Source organism: Tachypleus tridentatus, chromosome 2, assembly GCF_004210375.1.
Source record: "Tachypleus tridentatus isolate NWPU-2018 chromosome 2, ASM421037v1, whole genome shotgun sequence".
NCBI classification, from domain to species: Eukaryota; Metazoa; Arthropoda; class Merostomata; order Xiphosura; family Limulidae; genus Tachypleus; species Tachypleus tridentatus.
The window spans coordinates 65764135-65785390 of record NC_134826.1 but is presented as its reverse complement, the minus strand read 5'-3'; the positions used below and the strand labels follow the sequence as shown (position 1 = coordinate 65785390).

Sequence of the window (21256 nt, the reverse complement as noted above, 5' to 3'; positions counted from 1 at the left end):
TATTATTCATGAGTATCAGTGCAAACAAAATTCAAAGAATTGTATTGGATATCTCTACCAATTAGGTAGACAAGCATATACAGTATTCTTAGACTTATGTCAGGTATGTTTGCTGATTAGGTGAACTAACATTGTGTGTACTAATTACAGTGTTGACTGGATTAAAGTAACAGTAATAATTTCATGCTTATAGGTACATGATTTTCACCTATATATATCACATGATACAATAACTTAGTTGTTATATTGTTGTCAGTACATACAGTATTGTTTTTGATATATAACATAATACAGTGATAGTACTTATTATATTGTTGTCAGTACGTACAGTATTGTTTTTGATATATAACATAATACAGTGACATTATTTGTTATATTGTTGTCAATACATACAGTATTGTTTTTGGTATATAACACAATACAGTGGCATTACTTGTTATATTGTTGTCAGTACATACAATATTGTTCTTTGATATATCACATAATACAGTGGCATTACTTTGTTATATTGTTATTTTACATATTTGATGTATATAACTTGTATCAGCCCTAAAATCTAAAGTAAAATATTCAAAAACAGTTTATGGTATGACAGGGAAGAGGATCTTGGGTGTTTCTGTATGCATTTAAATTATGGCTTCTGTTGTTTGTTTTGTGAGTGTTGTTATTACTGTGTCTAAGGAAAGACAAGTGAATAAGATTTTTTATTGTTTTCTTCAGAGTGCAACATTAAGACTTGCTGAACAAAATGAGATAGAAGCCATACGAGAAGTAAGGAACAAAAACATCAACAAGCGAGCTGAGAATACCAGTGAGACCTGTTACTGCATCTGTCATAAACCACTTACCAAATCGATGCTTCAGTGTGAGCTGTGTAAAGACTGGTTTCATGGTAAGGAAATTATGTAACTATTCATGATGGTGAGAAACCCAATTGAAGTAAAAATGTATTCCAAAGATGGCTGGTATAGGTATTAAAACTTCAATTAAAATAAAGTGTAGAACAACATTTTGACCTTAGGTCATCTCTAGGTTAACAAAAGAGTTTGCAACTGACCGTTGCTGGGCACATATCTTAGGAACGAGTGTAAATGTGTACAAGATTGTAGGTTATTAATTAAGAACCTTACATATAACTGCAATGCTCTTGGTGATCATTCATTGTTTCCTTCACTAACACATGGAGTTAAAGTCATCTTTTGCACTTTGATCACTGTTTGAATACTTATGGTTATTGTGTGCACTAAAATATCTTACATTATGGCCATGTCTACACCATACGGGTGAACTCTTGACAACCAGTTTGACAGTTATATCAGAATCAGTTTACATTTGATGGTTTTGAACTCCAGGTCTAAATGATAAAACAGTCAATGAATCTGATAATTTTAAAATGTACTATCACATTTGTGTGGATACTTACTCAGTTTATTTACAAATTCAGGATTAAAAATATAAACTGTTGTTGTAAGTTTTTAATAGTTTAGGGAATTGTTTGCTGGATGGAGGTAGTCCTTGCTCGACAATGATGTTGTTATCTGTAACATTATTATATTATGTAGAATACAAATACTGGAATGTTTAATGTCATTTTTACTGACTGGCAAGGGAAACTTTAAATAAGTTTGATGAATATATTTAGCCTCAGAATTTCTGTTCAAACTTTTATTTGTTAACTTAGACCTACAAAATATAAGTGAAAATAACCTAAAATGTATCATATGTTTGTTTACAGTATCTTGTGTTTCATTACATCATGTAAAAGAATTTACACCTGCAGCAGCACTTGACGTTGTAAAAAGTGTCAAATTTTTGTGTCCTTTGTGTCATCGATCACGGAGACCGAGGCTAGAAATGGTTTGTTCTCTTGTGGCATCAGTCCTAAAGTTACTGCCAGTCAGAATTCCTGAAGGGGAAGCATTACATCGTCTCAAAGAAAGAGTGACGTCCTGGCAAGTAAGATTTATTAGATGATATAGTTTGTATAAAACAATTTTATGTAAGTTTTCAACCATAAAACCCTATTTGTTGAAACCTTGTACAGACATGTGAAAAAGGGACAATTGAAATGTTTCTAAGGTTGAGTCTGATCTGTAAGTTAGTTGATTGGTTTTTTTATGATTAAGTAAGTGTACAGCTACACAATGGGATATTCTTATTCTACCCACCAAGGGTATTAAAACTTTCTAGTGTTGTAAGCCTGAAGACATACCACTGTAACAGCATGCCTTTAGTAAGAAACAAAATTACCATTAGTACCATAGAAAAGACTTAGTTAATAGACTGTTTAAAACTGTTAATTTCAGTATAACTTGAGTATTATCTAATAATTGATTTAAAAAGTTAACTGTTGAAAATAAATCTCAAGATACTAAAGTTGCTCATAAATGCTGTAATTTTAATATAGTTAAGTTTTTCTATAATAAACCAAATTTAGTTACATAAAGAGCTTGTGACAAGACTACATACATAGTATTTGTTTTTTAAGGTTGTGGTTGTTAAAGCATATTTTCTTCATTTTAATAAAATGCTCTTACATTAGGAAAAATATTGTATTTATGAAAAATAGTACATCACATATCAGTGCTTCTGCTAGAATTTGAAATATTCATGGTAATTTAGTGGCTGTAAGATTTGTAAATGGAACATGAATAACCTATGTTATGTTTTTGTTTAAATACATTAAGATTTACTGACAGTGATGTTTTTAAAATGTCTTAAATGCATTATTTGGTTTAAACTAATCTTACATATTATATATTATTGATGGTGAATTTTACTAATTTGTGGAAGTAGAAGAAGATTATGAAAGTGTAAGGTTCAAATCTCTCATTGTAACTGTAACCATGGAAACATTCTTCTAGTTGTTTGATTTTAGAACTCAAAACCTGTGTTCTTGATGTTGTGGGCTTTTTTGGCTTATGTTATATATATGATACAGGTTTTATGAGTGAACAACACATGATTCTCTTTGTGAAGTACTGTTAGTTTAGCCTAATTGGAAACATTTGTTATGTAAGTTAGGCTTGAATAATATTAACTCTGAGTTTTTTTATTGAACTAATATTCAATAAATATTTATATTTCAGAAGCGAGCTAGAAGTATCCTTGCCACCAAAGAGGTGACCACAGCTATCATCAAGCTGTCAAAAGTAAAACAAGACATTCATGAGGATATAGAGAAAGACATCAAGTCAGGCGTGATGCTTGATGCAAATAACTCTGGGTTAACATCCTTTCATAACAGTATAGAGCAGTCAGTAGATGTCATTGAACAAAGTAAGGGAGTGTAATTCTAACAATAGTAAAAATTGTCCACTTTTAGTATTCTAAAGGGCTTATAACTAAAATACTGCCCAATAACATAATATATTCAAACAGTAAATCTTACAAACAAGTAGAATTCCAAATGTAAACCAACCTTACATATAAGACACATGATGAAAGGATGTTTGTTTTAGACTTTCTGTAGTTAAATTTTATGGATTTTAACCCAAGTATAAAAAAATATTTTCTTTCCCTACCATACTTTGTATCAGCTGCTCTATAGTATAAATTAAACTTTTTAATTACTGATTTTAAACTAAAGGTGGATATAAACACTATTCTGTGTGAGCTACTCTATAATATTAATTAAACCTTTTAATTGTTGATTTTAAACACTACTTAATATATGTTTTTTTCACAAATAATGGAATATGATGTAAACACTCCACAGTCAGGTTTCATTTTTCATCACACTTGTTATACCTGCAGAGCTTTAACTGTTTTATATCATTAGTATTATGTCTGTCAAATAAGCCTCCATACCATGGCTATAATCTATGTAGGTAATCACATTCAATACTAGTGAGTGAAACAGTGTAATTTATTAAATGTATTCTGTGTACGTAATAGTCACATAAGATAAATATGTCTAGGAAAAAAAAATTATCAAAAAAATTACTTTGTATTGCTTTTTTAAATATCTAATCCAATGTACCTGAAGTGTAGGCTACTTCATTATGTGTTGAAAATTTTAAAAGAAAGTTACATGTATTAAACTTGTATGTGTGTCACTATAATCAAAATTAAAGTATTATTAACTAGTAAAATAAAGTTGGAATTAGCTGTGTGTAAGATACTTATTAAAAACAATCAGTGGCATGATGTTGAAAGTAACATAATATAAATATATTACAAACTTTATTGAAGTCACCAGGACTTACCTAAAGACCTCTGTCTCTTTTCGTGGGTCAGAGACATACCATCTTCAGGAAGGAGACATCAGTGCCAAAGCTTCTAATGTGTTTGTACTTTTCCAATTTTGCATAATGCAAAAACTTTCACCAATAAATTACCATAAATAGTGTTATCACCTGTTTATCTCCTTTTAAGTTAGATTTATGGTTCTGCAACACTTTGACCCAAAGCTCTATTTAAAATAAACATAAGTTTATAAGTACATCCCACAAAAACATAAGTTTATGTTAAGGACATCCTACCTAAACATAAGTTTAGATTAAGGACATTCTGTTTTAAATCAGAAACACTAATTTTGAAACATGTTTTATTATTTCACAAAAAGTGAATCTTAAAACAGAGGTTGAAGTTGAAGAGAATATACAATCAATGCCAGCTGCTATAGTGGTATCACCGACTACTGAAAATTCTGCACTCTTGACTAAGCAGGAGGTATGTTAGTTCAGGATGAAATAAGGTTGTGTAGTCTATAAATATGTTAGTAATAAATCAGCATGAGTGATGTTAGGTATAACAATGGCTTGTAGTTGGTTATGTTAATGGATTTCAATTTCACATCTGATATTGGAATATCTAAGTTGGAAAAACTTATATTGTTGGTATAGAAGGGGATTTATTAAATAATGTTTCAAGCCTAAGTCTTTCATCAGTTAAAATTTAACACACTAACAAAAGTACATTAGAATTTCAGTTAAACAGTAATGATGTTTATATGTGTACATAAGATATGACTTGCTGTAATACCATAAAATACTGTAGTAGAAAAGAAATAATTGTTATAAATGCAAATGTAAAGTGTAGTAAAAATAGTGAAAAAGACTAAAATATCAATAAATACAGTGAATTCAATTAAAAATTAAAGAACTAGGTAGACTATGGATAGAAATTTCATGAGAATAAAGAATTATTACAAAAATGAAAACATTTCATTTAACCTTAAATTATAAATTAGGTGCTATTCTTTGTGATTAGTTGGTGATGATCCAAGATGTCACTAATCACATCTCTCACTGGAAAAGTGTTTATGAAGATAAAATTTCTTTTGTTTTTATTTTGGTTGTCTGTGTACTGGCATAGTCTGTTACAAGGGGAGAATGTAAGGTTAAAAATGGTTGATGAACACCTTGAAACATAATAAATTTGCAAGAGAATTGATGAAACATAAGATGTGAAGTACAAACACGATTATTGTTAACATCGAGTTTTGTTGTTAAAAAGTTTTGAATAAAAAAATCAATAAATTATGCCAACCACAGATAATATAAAGTTTTTGTGAAATGGCATATGTCGTACTACATTTTGATATTTAATAAGTGGTTAGATGCCACAGAAACACTGATTACTTTTGGAAACAGCATATGCAATAACCATAACCAACACACAATATTCATACACTCGTATCATAAAGATGTATTTAGACTGAGGATTAGAATTTTTAAGACAGGTGTATCCCTTGTTTTTAATGGCATTGGGAAACAAAAGGATGTAGATCAACAGCCTGGCCATTCAGAAAGAGACCTGCAACAAGTTGTACTGCAGCCATGATAAACAAAGTGCAACATCTTGTAGCCAGTGAAAATTAACAAATACTAAAGTTATCCATGTATCCTCGACAATGTTACACAACATAATCAAAAGAAAGTTTCTTACAATCCATATCACTTCAACACTTGTATGTTTGAAGCAGCTAGAGAATTAATCAATATTTCCTCACAGAAACGTATTAGTCGAATTGTGTATGCAGCACTATGATTCCTGTGCTGTTAAACTGTTAGAGTGGGTCCTAAGAAATTATCAGCTCTTTATTCTAGATAGATTATGGATTAGAGATTCAGGTGTATGTTTTGAACATAACAGTCTTAGGACAAAGTTTTTAGCAATTGGAAACTAAGTTGCAGGTCTGTTGCAAAGATGCACAGTCATCAGATAGAACATGACTGGACATGATGACATGGACTGCAATGAAATGGTGAGAACTCAAAATCATTTTAATGTGATGTGTATTTTAGGATTGACTAAAAAAAAAGGCAAAAATATGTTTGAAGCTATGCAGAACTAAATGTTGAAAGATTTTTCTTTGTGAAACGATGAAATATCAATGATAACATAATTTTAGGTAGAACACTTCTATAGAAAAATTTGATATTCTGTTTACATTCCTTATTATTATTTCTATTTCATAGCCTCAAGTCAATCTTTGAAAATAATTGTGTACTTATACTTCAGTCTAACAAAAAATTTCAACATATGTAAAAGTATAACATTTCTTGAAATGTAAAGTCATTCTCAAATTACTACACAAAACAGCACAAAAATAATGTGAACGTAACTGTGGTGAATGTATGTCCTACTCGAATGTTATTAAACATTATAATGTTATTCCTTTTGAAGAAAAAGAGAAATGTGTACTTCTGACATTATTTTGTCCAGCAGATCTGTCATATGCATTTAATATTTATTGATATTATTACCTGTTGCCTTTGTATATCAAATTACTTTTATTTATATCACTTGAACTTCTCCATCATTATTAAGTTGAAAAAATATGCAATTATAGTGAAAGGTACAACCAAGGCTTTTTGGCAGGAAGTTTGTTTTTTTCAACCTAGAAAGAAAGTTACTGGTATGAGTTTCCAATTTCATTGAATAAAACCTATTTTATTTCCACAAATCCAGTACTTCCTGCTTCTAAGGTAAATATGAAATGTTTGGTGTAATTCCTGTCAGATCTGTCCACAAATATGATGGATAAATTTTCCTAGAAGATTAATTTTAAAACTCTAAAGGATTAAAATTTATTGTAACCTTTAATAAAGTGAATCTCACAGTTATAACACTTTTCTGGATACCTTATATTATAGTTCAGTTTGATTTATAGTACAAGGTGAATTATGGTATTTTTACCTACAGAATAAGATTGTTGACACTGAAGACGCTGATGCAGCAGGAAGTGACCAACTGAGTAAAACAGTACAACAGACAGCTGCTTTATTAAACAGTAAGTTATAACATATTTGCTGTCATGTTGATAAAGAAACCCATACAACAGGAAATAATCAGGTGAGTAAAATAGACAGCTGCTTTATTAAACAGTAAGTTATAACATACTTGTTGTCATGTTGATAAAGAAACCCATACAGCAGAAAGTGACCAGGTGAGTAAAACAGTACAATTGATGGATGCTTTATTAACCAGTAAGTTAGAACATTCATGTTGTCATGTTGATAAAGAAGTTACAACAAATTATTTTTCTCTAGTTGAAAAGTATTTATTTTAGATTATTAAAATGGAGGACAGAAATATATGCAAGAAGGTTTTGTTAGAAAAAATATTATCACGTTTGAAAAGTCATTATATGCTATTATAGGAATCCAGCTTATGTGTATTCCAAACATGTTGTTACTGGATGTACCTGTAAATATTGCTGTCATAGAACATGTGAAACAAGTGATTTATTACAAGTGAAATGTAATAAGAACACATCTTAAAATTGTATTGAAGTAGTCACCTTTAGTCAACAGATGTGATGTGAATGAAACACTAGATTAAAATATTGTACTACCAAAATGGTGACCTTCAGAAGTGAATGACATTCCTCCACTCTATAGCGTTTCAGGATGAACAGTCTTCATTAGAATCACCCATCTTTGAACTGCCTGAATGGATTAAGCATCAGTTAGAAGAACTGATGATGGAAGGAGATTTACTAGAGGTGACCATTGATGAAACTTATGACATCTGGAGAATATTACAAGCATCCAAGCCTTCTGATGACTCCATGTCCAAGGTTTCTTTTCTCAAAGATGAAGTAATGTACTAATTATTTAATTTTTTTCTCATTACCATACTCTACATATAACAGAGATTTTTGTTTTCATGTAAGATTATGTACTTATAGTATTTCACTGCACTAGTAAATGCAAGTTACTCAGAGAAAATAGCAATTGCACTAGTAAATGTAAGTAGTAACTATAGAGACAATATCAGTTGTTGTAGTAAATGTAAGGTACTCAGAGACAATATCAATTGTTGCAGAAAATGTAAGTTACTCAGAGACAATGAGAACTGCACCAATAAATGTAAGCTACTCAGAGACAAGATCAACTGTTGTAGTAAATGTAAGTTACTCAAAGGTGATATCAATTGTTGTAGTAAATGTAAGATAATCAGAGACAATATCAATTGTTCTAGTTCATGTAAGCTACTTTGAGACAAATTCAATTGTCCTGGTAAATGTAAGTTAGTCAGAGACAATATCAATTGTAGTAAATGTAATCTACTCAGAGGCAATATCAATTGTTCTAGTAAATGTATGTTACTCAGAGACAATATCAGTTCTAGTAAATGTATATTACTCTGAGACAATATCAGTTCTAATAAATGTATATTACTCGGAGACAATATCAGTTCTAGTAAATGTATGTTACTCAGAAACAATATTAATTGTTCTGGTAAATGTAACTTACTCAGACACAATATTAATTGTTCTGGTAAATGTAACTTACTCAGACACAATATCAACTGTACCAATAAATGTAAGTTACTCAGGAGACAATATCAACTGTACCAATAAATGTAAGTTACTCAAAGACAATATCAGTTGCACTGGTAAATGTAAGTTACTCAGAGACGATATCAACTGCACCAGTAAATGTAAGTTACTCAGAGACGATATCAACTGCACCAGTAAATGTAAGTTACTTGGAGACAATATCAATATTACTGGTAAATGTAGGCTACTCCAAGACATTATCAATTGTACTGATAAATGTGCATTACTCAGAGACAATATCAATTGTAGTAAATGTAAGTTACTCAGAGAGAATATCAATTATAGTAAACGTAAGGTACTCAGAGAGAATATCAATTATTCTGGTAAATGTAAGTTACTAAGAGAGAATATCAATTGTTCTGGTAAATGTAAGTTAGTCAGAAACAAGATCAATTGTTGTAGTAAATGTAAGTTACTCAAAGGCAATATCAATTGTACTGGTAAATGTAAGTTTCTCAGAGACAATATCAATTGTACTGGTAAATGTAAGTTACTCAGAGACAATATCAATTGTACTGGTAAATGTAAGTTACTCAGAGACAATATCAATTGTACTGGTAAATGTAAGTTACTCAGAGACAATATCAATTGTACTGGTAAATGTAAGTTACTCAGAGACAATATCAATTGTACTGGTAAATGTAAGTTACTCAGAGACAATATCAATTGTACTGGTAAATGTAAGTTACTCAGACACAATATCAATTGCACTGGTAAATGCAAGTTACTCAGAGACAATATCAATTGTACTAGTACATGTAAGTAACTCAGATTGTATTTCTACAATTGAAACATATATGTGGTGTAATTTCCTTCCATAAACTAAATTTTGATTTTTTATCAGGAAACTGATTTAAAGATCTGTGAAAATCTTGAAGTAAACAAAAACACTAAAAAGAGAATATTGGAAGATGTAAAACATGTTGATAAATTGAAGGTAATGATTTGTATTAAAACTATTATTATTGTGATACTTTTTTGTTTTTGAAATAATTAATAAATGCAATATTTTTGCATTGTCTTAAGATATGCTCTGTGGAGAAAGACAACCAACATGTATATCTGTCTTAGTTATGTGGTGTTCCAAAATACAACCTTGTTTATAGCAGTAGATATGAATGTGGAGAGGAGCTCCTAATAAGTTATTATTAGAGTTTAATAAAAAAATTATTTGAATAGCATCTGCTGACTTGAGAGAAGCCAAAACAAATTCTGTATATCTCAGAATGATCACATTTAAACATTTTTTTTTCGTAACCTGAAGATGACCTAGAAAGATGAAAACGTTGTTCTCTCCTTATGAGTAAAAGTGTTAATACCCATACCAGCCGTTCTGAGATATATTTTTATTTCAAGTCGGTTTCTTGTCACGAATAAAATATTTTTCATTCCAAGCTAAATAAGAGCAAAATAAAATATTACAAACAAACAAAGGAAACATGAAGTTGTGTATTTTTATAAAACCTAATGTAAGTGGAGTAATTGCCTTTCACCAACATCTAGCAGGAATAAAGTTTGTAATAAGAGCTGTTTCACATAGTAATTCTGCCATTTTGATTACATCTAGTAGTAAGTACATTATGTAAAGAAAGTCACATTATTTTTGTTAAACTAAACTACAGAACTGCTACATAAACTGCATCTTTGTGTTATTTTAACTGAATTTGTTTTGTCAGTTTCTTAGTCTTTGATAAATCTTTGAAATATGCAAAAATATCAGGATCCATATACAGAATTTTTAATAATATTTAAGTAATATTTAATAGTCACCAAATATTTATGATGTACATTTATTGTTACTGTGAGCAATCTCTTTTTAGTATGAGAAATATTTTACAAAATATATCAAAAATATTTACCTTTTTATGCTTAGGTTAAAGAGAATTTAGTTACAGCCAAGTTGCAGCATTTAAACACTCCATCTGATGAGATATATCACTTTAAATCAAAGAAGATAAAAGTGTATGAAGGTGTGAAATCACTTGTCAGTGGGTCAGAATCAGAAAGTAAAAGTTTTCACTGCAAGAATAACTCTGACTTTAAATCTTCGAGGCAGGTGAGTTCTTTCATGAAAAAGACTTTTCAGGTAATGACTGAGATTAGCAAAGGCAAAGAATTAGAGTCCAATTTAGAACCAATGAACACGGAGCAGGTTGTCCTGTCCGAAGAGGAAGAAGATTCCTGTGCAGCTATAGAGTGTTTACGACCAACAGGTAAGCTGGTTTAATATATGGCTGTTACAGCAAAAGATGTTAAGAAAGTATAACCATAGCTTTTAATTTAATACTGAAATTTTGAAGTTGTGCTAAGCTGTTTCTTCTTAAGTCTGTACGAGTTATGTTCTTTGTTTGTTTAGATTATGTTTACTGATACTGAAGTTGTGGTAGATGGTTTGTTAAGTCTATAATAAGAGTTATATTCTTGGTTTATGTAAATTATGTTTATGGAATTTGCACCGAGTTGCATTCCTAGTTTATTTAGATTATGGTGAAGTTGTGCTGAGTTGTTTGTTGTCAAGTCTGCAAGTGTTTTCTAGATTTATTTAGAGTACATTTATTCTTCAGGAGATGCTGTCAACTGGGTGCAGTGTGATGGAGGCTGTGAGGAATGGTTTCACCTTCACTGCATGGGACTAGAATTGAAGGATGTCAGCGAAACTGAAGATTACATTTGCCCTGGCTGTATGTCTAAGAGTGAGTTCTCTAGTTCACCAGTGGACTGTTTACAAGAGAAGGAGAACACACTAGATGCTGTACCAAATATTGTTAAACTTGTGGACCTGTTGATGTAACTGATGGAAGAAGTCGTTTATATTTCACTCGATCAACGTTGGAAGTTGCCGTAGTTCTCAGGATGTGAAACCTTTTTTTAAATAGTCATTTATGCTTTTATGTTACAAATCAAACATTAAAGTTTAAACATAATTGTTACCAAACTTATTGTGTTTTGAAATGTTAACTCCAAAACTGAGAAAGAAGCAGATAGTTCTCAATTATGCCAAGCAAAACAAAAAACAGTGCTTAATTTTCAAGCTTACAGTGTGGATATCATTCATTCATAAATATAAATATTATTATAATCACTTTGAACTCGTATTTAAATCAGTGTTACTCTAGGAAAACATTTTCAATAATTCAAAAGCATTACTTTAGTAATTAACTGTATATTTTAAATATTGAAATGTTAGCAACCAGTGTATGCTGCATTTCAATTCACTAATGTTTTATTTATCTACAGTAATCTAGAATATTGATAGAGAATTAAATTATTTTGTATAATTGGCAGTTTTATGACTTGTCAGTTGTGATACTTAATTTACAATATCAACATTTTAAAAAGATTAATGCATTTTTTCAGAAGTTGGTAATATTTAAATATTTCATACATTTGTAAAAATAAGTTAGTATATTTAACAATCACCAACATTTTCATAATGAAGAGGCTTCTGTATAAAACAGGAGATGAAAAGTTGAAAACTAGTTTCTGATATAGTACATTGCCTCGTTCAATGCTGCCCTCTGTATGCAATAATATTTTCACACATGCCGTCAGAAATGACTTGATTCCAATGCATCTCACCCTCTATCCACTTCTACCGAACTGTCACTTCTCATGTGGTAGTACTCGTGTTTAGATGTTTTTCTTTTAGTGTTCTTCATGTAAACCATTTTTATGATTTTAGTAGTTTAATTTCTGAAGCGGGATTTCTTCATTACTTTTTTTATCGTTACATTGAAGAAATCTTTTAATATAACTTATTTTCCCAGTATCTATTTCTATTTGCACACACTCATATTTTACATCAAACATATTTCTACAGTGAATCCTAAGATTCTGTTCCCACTTTGAGTGTTACCTCTACTCCTATTTTCACTGGCTACAGGTGAGAGAGGACATTATCATTATATGTGTCAAATTTCTTCTTCTGAACTTGCCCCATTAATTCTTCCAAACAAGCCAAATCTCTTTGGGCTAATGACAATTTGATAGCATTTTTACGCCACCAGATTTTGCTATATCTTTTTCTAACTCTCATGCAGAATCAGCTTGGCCTAATATGGCACTTTTTGACATGAAATTTCATGTACGTGATGTTTCATCCAATTCCTTGTTTTTTTATAATTTGTTATTACTTCCTTGTTGGTTTGTTTGTCTTCTTTGGCTCCCACTTAACACAGGTGATTTCACTGTTGTTGAGATTTTCTGGGTCATATGCCTTGTCCCTGGTTCGTTTGCTGTGTCTTTCTCTTCAGGAGTTGCATATTTTTTATTTTGGCAATATATTTTTCCATCTTGTATCAGAGACTTTGGAATCTAGGGTAATTTGTACATCAACACTCTATCCTTTCCTCTTTAGTTTTACATTTGTTACAGTTTGAACCACAACAAGTCCCTATCCATTTTCCATCTTAGTCTTTCTCTCCCTGTCCTATTTTCCCCTTCAAGGAGTTTCTAATCTTGTCATTTTATTCAGTGTCGATAAAAATCTCATCGGTAGTTTAAGATACTGACCAGTGAGAGCTTTACAATATGATTTTGACAATTTTTCACTACAGATTCATGGGTTATTAGAGTTTTATCATAGGTATTTGTCATACTATTTCTTTACTTATCTCCTTTGTTTCTGGTAACCTTTTTCCTTCTCCCTGACTTGGAATCCTGCCACCAACCAGTGTCTGTCCAAGGTGGTACAAGATCTGCTGTGCCAACAGGCCATTGCACCTCTTCATCAACTTTCTCCATATATCTTAAGTGGGGTACTTTTCACATTGAAGCCTTTGCTTCATCCTTTAACCATGAATTGCCTTGGTTTTGATCTCTGATTTTGTGCTGTTAACATTTCAGCCAGGATTGAACAAACATGCCTATCCTCCCTTTCCCCTTTTTTTCTGAGTAATTTTGATCCCCCTCCATGTTCAGTCCTTATAGCTCCTTCCTGACCATCTGTGCTGTTGTTTCAGAGGCTTTTCCTGCTGCAATTTCTTCTTCTGACTACATCTCTTCTTAACCACTCTGTTACTAGTGTTTTATCCAAACCTTCCTCTCCTCTTTCTTTGCACCTGACTTCCTCTGTTCATTGGCAAGGAGATTTGGCTTCTTCTGATGATTAGCTTCTTTTCTGGCTTGTTTAATTTGCTTTCCCTAAATTAAAATTTCTCAACACAAGTGGAATGTTTTCTGTGATCAGTTTATAGGTCCAAGGTTTTACTTCTGATCAACCCACTGATTGCATTCTGCAAATTTTCCTTACTTGACTTTGGGATCCAGGACCTTCTGTCTCTTCAATCTCAGATTTTTTGGTGGTCCTGCTCCACATCTTTAGTTTTCCCAAATCTATAGGCACCTATCTCTCCTGCACTTTCTGTGGTTGTATTCTTTCCAGATTTGTAGTCTGACACAGTTGGCTACCCTTCTGGATGGGGTTAATAATGTGGTTTTGCACTGCCTAACTTTGCCTATGTTCTTAACACTCTTCCAGTGCTCCTTGTTTTACCTTCCTTTCCTCTCATATTTGCCTATGGGTGTTGGTGATCTGTTTATTTTTCCATTGTTTTCATCCCTAACTCTTCAGCAGCTAGCGATGATGACTTCTTGTTTAGCTATTTTTCCTTCCTTCCACTTCACACCTTTATCTTTATCCTGATCCAGATAGACTTCTGTGTTCTGTACGTGCTATTCTCTGTTATATTACTAACGTGGCTTCCTTCTGTAGTGTTCATTCCCACTTCTTCCTTCCTTGGCAGCCACCCTCTGTTTGTGATCTTTCTCCTTCTACCAATTGGGTTCAACTCTTAATTTGCATGACTTCTTCCTCTTTATTGTCTTCCTCCAATACTTTATTCCAAATGTCTTCTTATCCAATTTAAAACCTTACTTTTTCTTTGTCATTTCATCTTCCTTGTCTCTTGGAAGTACTTAAGACTACTCACAATACATTTGTCTCTTGCTATTTATATCAGATTGTAGTTTTCTCCCTCTTTGGGTTATTGTCTTCAGCCTGTAGACATTCTTCAGTGAGACTTTGACTGGGTAAGATATTTTTCCTTTTCAGGGGCCCTTTTGCACTATATGGATCATTGTCCAGATCCCACTCTGTTTGCAACTGGTGCCTGACTGGGTATTCTTTAACAGATCAAATCCATGCTACAAAGCCATGTTGACTTGCATATTATATTTCCATGGCCATGCAATGCACACTGCAGATATAGGATGCTCCATATCAGCTCTCGGAAGTTTATCCTTGTGGAAATTTTAAAAGATATTTGCCCATCCTGGACCATACCCACCCCTAGACTACATGGGTAAAACATGAGGGGATAGCTGCCCATCCCGGCAGTACCTTGTACTGAATAAATCAGTATGGTCTGATTTTAAAAATAGAGTTTTCTGGTTACTCGTTGTACAGTCTCGAGTGTTACCATTTTTCTGGACTCTCCATCATGTTTTACCCTCCTTTTTGACTATGGAGTTCCTATTACTTTCCATTTCCAAACAGCTGGGGTGGTGGACCCATGCAGGCATCCTCCCAAATGGGTAAATGAAATACAAACAAAATATAGAAATGATTATAAGACTGTTCAGTTGAGAGTAGGGTGGCAGTGTTCTGCTGGTGTAGACTATGGAATATCTTTCAGTACGAAACATAAAAGTAAATGTGAGTGATATATCAAAATTGCAGTTCACCCCATCATCCTCTCCCCCCCCCCCATGTGAATGTTGGTTCCCCATAATTGGGTCTTTCCAGTCTCATGAACATGAGGTAAAGATGTATGATTTTCTTTCCTATCTTCACCAGATAGTTGGGTTTTGGATGTAGTTGACTTGCTGTGTATGGTCCATCACACTCTAGCTGCTCTAAATGTAGCAGCACATCCTTTAATTTTATCCACTTTTATAATTTCTAGCATAGTGTTGCATAAATATCACATGGTTTGGATTATAATCAGAATTTAGTTCTCTACCACTTGGATGTGCTCTTCCATTTTCTGTCCATATGTATGAGATCTGTTTATGAAAGGTGAAGTGTTCAGAAGTGGAGCAGTGCCCCACATCAGGTCTCAGATTCTGTCTTCCCTCAGAGAGATTTCTTCAAATGCTTTCAAAGGATACTCCTTTATTTTTTTTCCCTTGTACCAGTCCTTCCACCTTTTCAGTGTGGGGCTTTAACTATTTATATGAGAAGAGGCAATGTAATGTATTGGATGTTATAACTTTCTCATACTAAAAATATATTTTTGTTAGGTACTGACCTCCTCTCTCACTTCCCACCCTTCCTCCCCACTCAAAACTGGTGCTTCTTTCTTCTGCCAAAACTCAAGTGATATTTCAGTAGAAGTGAACAGAGAGTGCATAGTGAGAGTATGTCGTACTCTTGTTAGTGGAGTGTTGATGAATGATGAGAGATGCAGTGGAATCAGTCAGTTCTAATGGAGGAGAGAGAAAAGGTTTAAGGCATGCATAAACAAATGTTTTGCATATAGAGGGCATCACTGAACGATAATAACTATTTATGTAAGAGGAGGTAAGTACCTGTCAGATACAAGTTTTCAGTATAGGAGAATTATAACTTTTACCTTCTTTAAGTAAGGAGTATGTGTTGGTCTAAATATTCTTATCTGTTCAGTTACTATTCCTTAGTTTGAAGTACAGAGACATTAATAACTCTTTGTCGTAAATAAATTTTAAATTGTGACCAAATTTTATAATCAGATTATTAATGACATTTATATTTTTATGAACTGTAGTAAAATAGATTTTTGATTTTACTTGTTTTATTGTGGATGTTGAACTAAGAAATGATTAAAACACTTTACCTTTTAAATAATTACTTTTTGACTAGTGACATTTTATCTCTAATTGTGCCTTCTTATATTTCCTGAGCAACCTTTAACTGATGTTTTGTTGATTCATTGGTTTTATTTATTTCACAGAAATATACTTTCTCTCTCTCTGTCATGAATCTTATCTTTCTGCATTTTGTTTTATGAACAAAAGCCTGAACAAGTTTATTATTAGGTTTTATTGCTGTGGCATTTTCATAATTCAGTTGTTCTAACAACTTTCACTCATCTTATAAATGCTGTAGCTTTAAGAATTCTCCAGCCCATTAATAAACACCAGTAGTCTTACTCGTAAGTATCTTTAACACCTGTTGGTGGTGGTATGTTAATTTTAGACCATAAGTAACTTGTAACCTCTAAATATCTTTACCAGATTTTTTGCATCTTTTTGACTTTGAATCATTACTAACTTTTAATTACTAGGCATTTTTATCTCACTTGTTACTTTTAACTATGAAACATCTTCACCTGGTCTTTGTTTTTTTAACTTGTAACTGGTAGATATTTTTACATACTTTGTTTTGTCCCCAACATCACCTTTCTTCAGTTGTTAGAAAATATTTCTATTTCAAAACTATTTTGAATCTCTGAAACTACATCTTTTGCTGTTAAAATTAAAAGAAAACTAGACTAACACTACTAACATTCAATGGCTTACTGTTATAAACAACATTATACAAAGGAATTTGGAACTTAAATTTCACAAAGTTTCGAAGAGATAAAGTTTGAAGGAAAAAAAATTGTGTAAAAATTTAGATGTCACCTCCATGTGAAATCAGAGCAAAACTGTTGAGACTCGGTATTGGAGAAACATTTTGGCTGTTTAATAGTTTTCATGACCGCTACACTTTAAGGTGTGGTTATGAATATGTGTGTAACAATTGAAAGCAAAAAATGTTTAAACAATTCAAATCTCATGTTGTAGCAAGTTTCTTTTTATTAATAAGTAGGAATAAATGTTATGTTTCTCAATTAAACGTAAGTAGGAATATTATAAGCTTGCTTATTTCACAATTGCACGGCCTTTGTGACCATTAAGAGCTTCAATTCAACAGTGTGTGTCTGGAGGATTAAATAAAGCTTCATGCAAATACATAAGTGATGATAAACTGCACTGAATAGTCACCTTCTTGTATTCATCTGAATTCAAAACTAGTGGTTATAAACTGCTCTAAACAGTCACCTCTGTGTATTCACCTGAATTCTGAACTAGTGGTGATAAACTGCACTGAACAGTCACCTTCTTTTATTTATCTGAATTCAGAACTAGTGGTTATAAACTGCTCTAAACAGTCACCTCCATGTATTTACCTGAATTCTGAACTAGTGGTGATAAACTGCTCTAAATAGTCACCTCTGTGTATTTACCTGAATTCTGAAATAGTTGTGATAAACTGCTCTAAACTCTCACCTCCTTGTATTCACCTGAATTCAGAACTAGTGATGATAAACTGAGCTAAACAGTCACCTTAATGTATTCACCTAAATTCAGAACTATATTTAAACTACAAACAACTTAGAAGGGTTTTGGTGGTATTAGCCCTGCATGAGCATTATGTTTTGTCAACAGTAGTTGCAAAGATTAACTTCTAACAAATATGGTATATGTAAACTGTTGAACATGTTTGAAACAAGTGAGTTTGTAACTAATACGTGATTGTTTGCTCAAGATATTGAAGGAAAAGAATTTAACAATGATGAATTGTTACATGAAGTTCAGTTTATGTAGAAAGAACTGGAGAAAAAGTTATAGGAGATGTGTGTACCTGTCAAATGAGCTATGTGTTCTTTAAGAGTTCCATGTTTTTAATAGAGCTGTATCTGTTGTCTAATACCAGCAGAGAGACATCTGAAAATAATAGTTTTAAATGTCCATTTACTAGTTACTTAAACTTTGCTTTTTATGCCTTACTTTTGCATAATGTTAAATGTAACAGTGCCTTCAGGCTTTTGCCTCAATAGTTAATTGATTTCTGAGTAATGGCCAGTTTGTTTCATATGTTTAGAAACATGATTTTTTTTGTCCTCAAGTACTTTGTGTATCACAACAGTTGAAGTGTTGCTAGGTTGTAAACACTTTCAAAACTTCCAAACCATACAAAGTAGTTAATCAAAATACAAAAATTGTTTTGCATGTTTAGTGATATGCTCAGTTAAACAAAACCAAAACCATTGTGTCTGTTGTTGTAGCAAAATGTAAAATAACATTGTAGTTCTGTAAACTTTCTTAAGAAAAACGTCTTCATCTCTAAAATATAGTCTGTCAATACGTACTCAGCTTGTACACATCACACCGTGATGCCCCAAGTGGACCCATAGGTTAATAATGTTCATGTTAAGTCACACTGTGATGCCTCAAATTGTCCCATAGGTTTATCATTTTCATGTTAAGTCTCATTGTGATGCCTCAAATGGACCCACAGGTTAACACCATTCACGGTAACTCACACCATGACGCCCCTAATGGACACATAGGTAAATAATGTTCCTGGAAATTCACACCATGATGCCCCACATGGACCTATGAGTCATTTTTGTGTCACCAATTTTCCTGATACACAAGTCAACAACGACACTTTCTTTTAATATCAAAAATCAGTTTTGTCTGGACCAAGTACCTGGCAATCAGGAGAGTAGCCATGGAATAAGAAACTGGGATTAACTACTGATTTTATTAGCTTATTAAAGCAATTATTAATGTAGTCTTTCAATAATAATAAAATTAACTACCACTAGCCATATAAAAATATAATTAACTGTCATAATGTGGTTCTTTTCATGAGTCTTTTTGCCATAAAAAGTCTACTGCTTTATAAAAACTCTGATATTAGTTATATAAAATATGTCATCATGACTCACAAACCCTCAAAAAGATGTTGCTACCTTTCTTAACTGAGTTTCATCCTTCATATGACATTTCCTTAAACTTTCTGATTCTTCAAAATAGTAAATTGACAATGTTTTGGTTTGACTTGTATGTTGGTGTTTCACTTTTATTAATGTCTTGACTTGTTATAATTTGAATGTTGGTCTTCCACTGTTAATAACTTGTTGACACTTTTTATTGTTATGACTTGCATATTGGTCTTCCACTGTTAGTAACTTGTTAACATATTTTATTGATATGACTTGTATATTGGTCTTCCACTGTTATTAACTTGACATATTTTATTGATATGACTTGTATATTGGTCTTCCACTGTTATTAACTTGACATATTTTATTAATATGACTTGTATATTGGTCTTCCACTGTTAGTAACTTGTTGACACATTTTATTGATATGACTTGTATATTGGTCTTTCAGTGTTAGTAACTTGTTGACACATTTTATTGATATGACTTGTATATTGGTCTTTCAGTGTTATTAACTTGTTGACATATTTTATTGATATAACTTGTATATTGGTCTTTCAGTGTTAGTAACTTGTTGACACATTTTATTGATATGACTTGTATATTGGTCTTTCAGTGTTAGTAACTTGTTGACACATTTTATTGATATGACTTGTATATTGGTCTTTCAGTGTTAGTAACTTGTTGACATATTTTATTGATATGACTTGTATATTGGTCTTTCAGTGTTAGTAACTTGTTGACACATTTTATTGATATGACTTGTATATTGGTCTTTCAGTGTTAGTAACGTGTTGACATATTTTATTGATATGACTTGTATATTGGTCTTTCAGTGTTAATAACTTGTTGACACATTTTATTGATATGACTTGTATATTGGTCTTTCAGTGTTAGTAACTTGTTGACACATTTTATTGATATGACTTGTATACTGGTCTTTCAGTGTTAGTAACTTGTTGACATATTTTATTGATATGACTTGTATATTGGTCTTTCAGTGTTAATAACTTGTTGACACATTTTATTGATATGACTTGTATATTGGTCTTTCAGTGTTAATAACTTGTTGACATATTTTATTGATAGGACTTGTATATTGGTCTTCCACTGTTAGTAGCTTGTTGACATATTTTATTTTTATGACTTGTATATTGGTCTTCCACTGTTAGTAGCTTGTTGACATATTTTATTTTTATGACTTGTATATTGGTCTTCCACTGTTAGTAGCTTGTTGACATATTTTATTTTTATGACTTGTATATTGATCTTTCAGTGTTAGTAACTTTGACTTTTTTTCTTGTTATAACTTATTTATTGATTTTCCATTGTTAACAAGTTATTGATATGTTTATTATTGTTATAAGTGTGTGCTGTTCGTCCACTGTTAGTAAATTGCTGTATTTTTTATTTTTATTACTGTATGCTGCTTTACCAGGAATAGCAACTGTGATATATGTAACCATCATTTTTTTGAACCCAGCATATATAGCAAAGCTTGGTTCCTGTTAACACATTTTCTTAATACAGTGTTTATTGTAAAGACATAGAATATAAATGTATCCTACAACTAATGGGAGTGATGTTTCCACCACTTGTCTTCGTATTTTCAAAAACAATAAACATAACATTTATTTAAGACTATATAATGCAAAATAGGTCTTGAAATATGTCTTATTTGTCTTACCAACCTGGGTATTAACCTTTCAAACTTTGTAGTTGTGTTACCCACCCATGTTATACACATTTTAAATATATTATCCTG

At 31.8% G+C, this 21256-nt stretch overlaps 1 protein-coding gene across 7 annotated transcripts in view; it reads left to right on the top strand.

Moving 5' to 3' along the window:
• The window catches only part of LOC143244051 (lysine-specific demethylase 5A-like), a 68660-nt gene extending 47525 nt beyond the window's left edge, over positions 1–21135 (top strand). For 5 of the 7 annotated variants that reach the window (XM_076488052.1, XM_076488050.1, XM_076488055.1 and 2 more), the window contains 9 exons: positions 721–892; positions 1736–1956; positions 3090–3279; positions 4568–4674; positions 7153–7240; positions 7851–8050; positions 9639–9731; positions 10668–11007; positions 11359–21135. In XM_076488052.1, the coding sequence (XP_076344167.1) occupies positions 721–892; positions 1736–1956; positions 3090–3279; positions 4568–4674; positions 7153–7240; positions 7851–8050; positions 9639–9731; positions 10668–11007; positions 11359–11585 (1638 nt within the window). In that variant the 3' untranslated portion in view covers positions 11586–21135. The remainder of the gene's footprint in view (positions 1–720; positions 893–1735; positions 1957–3089; positions 3280–4567; positions 4675–7152; positions 7241–7850; positions 8051–9638; positions 9732–10667; positions 11008–11358) is intronic. The other 2 variants (XM_076488053.1, XM_076488051.1) reach the window with 1 other exon arrangement.
• The last annotated feature ends 121 nt before the right edge of the window (positions 21136–21256 follow it).